Below are 6,908 nucleotides of genomic sequence, written 5' to 3' on the forward strand. Positions count from 1 at the left end.
CCCCCCACCCCTTAACAGAATATTAGTTTGATTGCAGTTCATTCATCTATCTGCTGACGACATGGGGCAGGGCTCTGAAATCTCACTAGGTCTCTGATTCTTGTGGGTCTGGAAGGAGAACCAGTGACGCATCTCTCTCTTGTAACTCAATTTCCACCTGGCCTAAATTGTGATTTTCTGAGAGCAAAGTCTCTCTTAGGGTGTTCAGCTTATTGTCACCTCTGGTTTCAGCCTCAGCCACGTCTTGAACTTCTGGAGTATGTTTTTCTGGTTTGTTTTTCCCCAGGAGCTTTTGATTTCTGGGAGGAGAGAAAACACTGTTGAATCTGGGTTCCCTGTGCTGGGGGTACTGGGTTGGGGGCAGGACCAGGTCTCCCAAGTAGATTAGCACTTGGGGGAGGGGAACTCCTGTAGGCAGTTCTGGGAACTGTTAGGGGAGAAAGCCACGATAGTTTGGTGTTCTTTTTGGCAGAGAAATGGCTTATTCTCGCCCGTGCATCATCTCACCAAATCCTCATTGCCACCATGAGCTTAACTATTATCGTCCCCTGCTCCCCTTACACGTGAAATGGAGTTCAGAGAGGTCAAAGATTCACATACTTTGGACCTGATTTAAGTCTCCTGATTCTGGGTTCTGTGTTCTTCTTACCCCATCCCCACCTTTATCCACCTCAACGCTGGACAAAATATTTCAGGAAGTTCCTGACAATCTTCCTGCTTCTAGGTGCTTGCTTTTCCAAACCAGCCCCACACACCATCGTGTTTCTAAAACCCTGGTGCACACACATTACTCCTCAGCTCAAGCACCTTTAGTGGCTCCCCACTGCCCATGTCCTTAACCTGGCATTGAAGACCCAGCCTTTCTTCCAGTAACTCCCCCAAGTGTCATCACTCTGAAGGTGCTTTTACTCAAAATACCCCTAGACTTCCTGGCCATAGGGGAGGGACCCAGCTGTGGTAACGGCTGACTGCCCAGAGGACCTGCTCAGGCCACCAGGGGAGCAGCTCAGTGTTTGCTGCTCCCATGGACAGCCACTTTGTCCCTGAGTTGACCTTGCTGAGGCTGATGCTTCCTGACAGGGTAAGAAAGGCAAGATCACCTTTTGAGAAGCTATACCTCTTTGGTTCCTTTTATATCCTACATCTATACTAACCTTGCTAAAATAGACCTTTCATGTCCCTGTGCAAAGCCAGTCTCTGGCTCCCCAGTGTACATGAGCTAGAACCCAAATTCCTTGCAATGGCACATAGGACCCATACATTCTGGGTCCTTCCCTCCTCTTGCCTTTCCTCCCCACATCACATTCCGCAGCCATATGGGCTGGCCCCCCTTCTCCAGCACCTCAAACTTGGTGCCTTTGGTCCCTCAGGCTAGAAAGCCTCCACAGCCCACTCTCCCTCTCTCTCTTTGCCCTGAAGTTCCCAGATCCCACCACTGTGCTCCCACACACTATGTCCCACACTGAGCATCCATCACTCTGAACTAGTTTCCCCACCAAACTGTAGATTCTATAAGGCTGCATTTTACTATCCCAAAGGGTGGCTAGCCAAGACCCCTAGATGACCACTCCCTAGATTTCCCTTGGGAGGGCAGATCCCCACCCCCCAGAGACCACCCCCAGACCAGCTCCTCACCTCTTTGCCTGGATGCTCCTTCCCAGGAGGATGAAACTTATCACGCCCACCACACCCACCAGTGCAAAGATGGAGTAATTCCAAGGAGAGTCTGGGGAAGGACACACGAAACAGAGCCTTGAGGAGAATCTGCGTGCCCCTCAGGCCCACTCAGGTTTGGGGCTTGGGCTCAGACTCAGCTCATGGCATCAGTCATCCCCTGTGGTAGGCCAGGTGCCTTAGAGACTAATGAAGATTAGCCCCTGCCCTATGGGACCTCCAGTGAAGCGGAGGGGGAGAGGGAGGGACAATTTCTGCTCTGCAGAAGCCCTAATCTAATGAGAGTGGGCAAGTAAGGGGTGGGAGTGAAACTGTGTCCCACAGCTGGCAACAGAGAATACAGAAAGTGGCTAATCTGAATTTGGGTAATGAGACGTGTCCACACCATACCAAAATGAGGCAGGATCCAGCCCCAGGGCTCTTGCATTGGCTGTTCCCCTTACCAGGAATGTTCTTCCCCCACATAATCTGCGGGGCTCATCTGCAAGCCCTATTCAAATGTCAACTTCTTAGTGAGGTCTTCCTTGACCGTGGTACCTACCCTTCTATTCCCTTTCTGTGCTTAATTTTTCTCTGTGTTGCTCATCACCCACATGCTATGCATTTTAGTCGTTTGTCTTGTTTATTTTCTCTCTCACTGGAATGTGTGCTCCACAGAGGGCAGAATAACCCCACTGCTGAGAACAGTTCCCGGTGCACCGAAGGAACTTAATAAATATTTGTGAGTGATCCGATAAATGACGAAAATGAATGACCACGCTCTGAGAAGAAGAGAGAGCGGTTAGGCCAGACCCCCGTGGGAATTAAGACCCCTCGGCCTCAGTTCCCACCTTAGGGGGAAATATGCAGCCTCACTGGAGGAAGCAGCTATGTCGGGGGGGTTTAGCCAGGCCCCACCCCTGATCCCGCATCACCTACCATCTTCTACCCGGAAGAACCAAAGCATTTCTTCCAGCAGTTCCTGAGGCACCGTGGTACTGGCTGGGGCTTGGATGACCCCCTCGCTGTGGTCCATGCCCACTGCTCCTGGATGGGATCCGTTTCTGACAACAAAATCCTTAGGTCTCTGGGCTCCCCGGATGCCCTCTTGGCCCCCTAATTTCCGGACTCTGAGCAAAGCCCTGAAGATCGCTGGAAACAAAGCAGAGAGCATGACCAGATAGCCCATCCCAGTTTGACCTCCGTGACCGCCCAAACCCAGCTATCCTCTGGCGCACAGTTGCTGGACCAAGCTCGGGGCAGGTGGAGTCTGGAGAGGCAGAAAATGCAGGAGTCATTCAAGTCTTTAGGAAGACTTATTACACGTGGAGAAAAGCGTTGAACTGGGATTGAGGATTGAGTCACTCACAGGCTAAGGGACCCTTGGAGTGGACATTTTCCGCTTTTTCCTGTCCAGCACCCTCCGCAGCCCGATGTGCTCCGTCACCCTGGTTCCTTAGCAAATCATCCCACCTCTCACCATTGATTTTCGTGTGGCAGCCAGTAACAGGCCCCCGTGTCCCCATCAGGGCCAGGCCTGTCAGTCTCTCTCCTGAACATGGGCACACCTATGACCTGGAGCTGAGAATAGGAAGATGCCAGACAGAGGTCACTGCCAGCACTTGCCACTGAGAGCCAGGCACCACATAAGAACCTGAACTCATGCTCCTGGGATAAATCCTCTCCTTAATTTGAGCCCATTCCCATTCCTACCAAGCAGGTTCAGTGGTATTTCGCAAACCTCTGTCAGTCCCAAACAGCCACACATCTGGACATATTCTTGTACTGCCTGTACTATTACTACTTAACCTAAAAATTTCCACTGTCCAAATTCAAATGAGTGAAGTAGGTGCTATTAACTTCGACGACATATTTTCTTCAATCCAACATATCCCAAGTATTCTCATGTCAATGTAGTGAGTATAAAAATGGTTGAGGGGCACCTGGGTGACTCAGTTGCATGGGCAGCTGCCTTCGGCTGGAGTCATGATCTTAGGGTTCTAGGATTGAGCCCCATGTTAGGCTCCCTGCTCAGCAGGGAGTCTGCTTCTCCCTCTGTTTCTCCTCCTGCTTGTGCTTTCTCACTTGTGTGCCCTCTCTCTCAAGTAAATAAATTAAATCTTGAAAAAATAAAAATAAAAATGGTTGAGATATTTTACCTCTTTCATACCAAGTCTTTGAAACTGGGTGTAAATTTTACACATATTGCATATCTCAGTTCTGACTAGCCACATTTCAAGGGCTCAGTAGGCTCATGGGGCTACTGTATGATACAGCCCAGGTCTGTGCCCAGGCTAGGCCCAGGCTGTGACAGCTGATTCTCCAGCTGCTCTGGGCTCCCGGCTTGAGGAGAGCAGACCATAGGGAGTGAGCCTTGGGCTAAGAGTTAAGGAGCTGGCCCTTCCTCTGGCTCCGCCTCCCGTTAATTTGTCTAGGCAGATTACTAGGTCCTCTGAAGAACAAAAAAGGAAATAATAGGGAAAATAAGATTATCTGTTCAATGAATAATACTATCAATACTATCCCTACACATTTCCAGTAGAGGTAAGATAATTACATGCTCAAAATCAAGAAAAGACTGTTATCTAGAGTATACAAAGAATTCTTGCAAATTAACAAGAAAAAGACAGGAACCCTAATAAAAGATAAAGGATGTAAATGGCAATTTACAAAATAGGAAACCCAAAAGGCTAGTAAGCGTATGAAGAAACGATCAATCTCTGGTAATCAGAAGAATAAAATTAAAAGAAAAATGAGGGGCACCTGGATGGCTCAGTGGGTTAAAGGCTCTGCCTTCAGCTCAGGTCGTGATCCCAGAGTCCTGGGATCGAGCCCCGCATCAGGCTCTCTGCTCAGCAGGCAGAGAGAGAGGAAGGGAAGCAGTCTTAGCAGGGAGACTGCTTCCCTTCCTCTTTCTCTGCCTGCCTCTGCCTACTTGTGATCTCTGTCAAATAAATAAATAAAATAAAATAAAAAAGAAATATGAGATAGGACTTGGCATCTATTCAATGGACTTGGTTTGGAAGGTAGATAATTCTGCATGTTGGTGGGGCTCTGGGCTATAGCCCAGGCACTAACGGAGGGAGTGTAGACAGGCAGCCATCCTGAGAGCAAATCAGCCAAAGTAAGTATACACACCCCACAACACAGCAATTCTGCTCCTGAGAAGGTATGTATGTACGTACATGTGTATGTATGTGTATGTGTTACACACACACATACACAGAACATTGAAGGAGGGGAGCAGAGTCGGAGGACTGATGCTACCCAACTTCAAACTTCCTGTAAAACTACAGTGAGCAAGACAGTGGAATTAAAACTAATCAGAGAAGAGTACAAATTTGCATGTGGGCTGATGTCCACAGGGGAGTGTGGGGTCACGGACACATAGGCATAGGATGGGGTGAGGGATGTCTCCTGTCACCCTCTGCTCCCCAGCTATAGTTTCATAAACGCAGAGATAGGATTCCTTGTTGCTTGGTCCCCAAAGCCTTATACTTACTTTATCCTTTGGCTTTAAGTGGGTTCACCAGAGATGCCTCCCCAGCTCCCCTGCAATCAGGCAGGCCCAAGAAGTTCTGCTGGAGCCTGTACTTTGACATTGTCATGGAAACATTTCAGACCCAGGCCTGCTGGCTCTTTTGTTTGCAGAACCCCTTGGGGACTGTGTCTCAGCTGGCTCTGGGGCACTGGGTGAGGAAGAGGAGCACAACTCACGTTCTTCCTAGACTTCCTAAACCAAAGTTCTTTGCCATGCCTACAGCCCAGCCTTGCTTCTGGTTTTTTCCTTTCCTTTGGGTGTCTGCACTCTGTGGGAAGCAGGTTTTTCTATGTGGGAGCCACTTTTTTGGTACAGGGGCAAGTTGGAATTTTCACCCTGTTCGGTGCCTCCTTCCATATGTTCTTTCTTCAACCTGTGCGAAGTGGCTCTGGCCGCCATCATCTCCTTGATGCCAGAGGGCTGCCTCCCCAGCTCTTGAGCCCATGGGGTAGAGCCTCCTCGGAGGGGACTCCAGTTCTCTGGCATAGCCAGAGATATGTGCGTGTGTGCTCAATGGAGGGCAGACAGGCGTGAGGGGGGAGGCGGGGAGTTACCATTGTTGCCCTTTGGAACTCGGTAGGAGGGTGGACCCCAGGGCTTGGCAAGACCCCCTTCTGGCAGATTTGGAAATTTCCAAATAAATTCTTGTTTATTGGTGGTAAAAAAAAAATTGTTTTAAATTGTATAATATTGTTATAATAAACATTTACCAACAAAAAACCAAAAATGATGACTCGATTCCAAGTCTCGAACTGAGAGTCAGCCCTCCCTGGTTGTGTTAGATGCCACAGGAAGAGAGGACACATTTCTTTCAGAGCCCTTATCCAGGTTCCTTCTAGAGTGAGCATCGTATTAATATACCTGCTTCTAAAAAACTATTAACCTTAGGGGTGCCTGGGTGGCTCAGTGGGTTAGGCCTCTGCTTTTGGCTCAGGTCATGATCTCAGGGTCTTGGGATCTAGCCCCGCATCAGGCTCTCTGCTCAGCAGGAAGCCTGCTTCCCCTTCTCTCTCTGCCTGCCTCTCTGCCTACCTGTGATCTTTCTCTCTGTCAAATAAATAAATAAAATCTTAAAAAAAAATTATTAACCCAACTTCAAGGTTTATTTGGCTTTCATTTTTCCATTCATGTCCTTTTCCTATTCCAGGGTCCTACCCAGGATATCACAATGCACTGAGTCGTCATGTCTCCTTTGGCCCCTCTGGGAAATTCCTGTGTTTTACATAAGCCTTAAGCATCTACTGCTGGACTGTCATTCCTGTCAAAGACCCTGAGCCACCCATCCCCATGGGAGGTGGAAGACACTCACCCTGGATCCCGCTTCTGGGTCCCACCTTGATCTGCTGCTGGGAGCAAGCACTGGTTTCTAGGTCCTTCTCTCACAGGAGCACCAGCTGGTCTCTGCACCTGAGCGCTCCACAGAGCTATCACCTACGGGGGCAGGGCTGCCGAGCCCATGGCCACGGGGCCCCTCTAAGAGCTCTGCCCTTAGCACACGCCCAGGCCTGGAACCTCCTCCGTCACTCCAGGGTGAATGACCTTTTGAGTGAGCAGCCCCGGGGTGGCAAACTGGCTCCACCTGACTTCAGGATCTGAAGGAACCAGGAGCTCTGTGCTTTCCTTCTTTCATGATCCAGAAGAACCAGGAGCTCCATGCTTTCCTTCTTATATGTCGGCCTTGAGTTTAAAAAAAAAAAAAAAAAAAAAAAAAAAA

The 6,908-nt window shown here is 49.2% G+C and overlaps 1 protein-coding gene across 2 annotated transcripts; it reads right to left on the reverse strand.

The window, feature by feature from the left end:
- Positions 1–7: 7 nt before the first annotated feature.
- Positions 8–6,840, reverse strand: SLC51B (solute carrier family 51 subunit beta). 2 transcript variants are annotated; one of them, XM_032864710.1, is made up of 4 exons: positions 6,504–6,840; positions 2,593–2,805; positions 1,636–1,726; positions 8–299 (listed from the first exon to the last, which is right to left on the reverse strand). In XM_032864710.1, the coding sequence occupies exons 2-4, from the start codon at positions 2,687–2,689 to the stop codon at positions 86–88; spliced, it is 402 nt and encodes a 133-aa protein (XP_032720601.1). In that variant the 5' UTR covers positions 2,690–2,805; positions 6,504–6,840; the 3' UTR covers positions 8–85. The 2 variants fall into 2 exon arrangements, with proteins under 2 accessions (XP_032720601.1, XP_032720600.1); XM_032864709.1 differs by lacking the exon at positions 6,504–6,840 and having other exon boundaries at positions 2,593–2,842.
- Positions 6,841–6,908: the final 68 nt, after the last annotated feature.

This window comes from Lontra canadensis, unplaced genomic scaffold (assembly GCF_010015895.1).
Source record: "Lontra canadensis isolate GAN:19392208 unplaced genomic scaffold, GSC_riverotter_1.0 scaffold28, whole genome shotgun sequence".
Lineage (NCBI taxonomy): Eukaryota > Metazoa > Chordata > Mammalia > Carnivora > Mustelidae > Lontra > Lontra canadensis.

What these genes read in the sequence shown, in the direction of transcription:
- SLC51B (XM_032864709.1), bottom strand. Translation starts at nt 2,842, where the DNA reads ATGGGCTATCTGGTCATGCTCTCTGCTTTGTTTCCAGCGATCTTCAGG. An exon ending in GTTCTTCCGGGTAGAAGATG is followed by an intron (nt 1,727 to 2,592) that starts GTAGGTGATGCG and finishes GTCCTTCCCCAG; the next exon opens with ACTCTCCTTGGAATTACTCC. An exon ending in AGGAGCATCCAGGCAAAGAG is followed by an intron (nt 300 to 1,635) that starts GTGAGGAGCTGG and finishes CTCTCCTCCCAG; the next exon opens with AAATCAAAAGCTCCTGGGGA.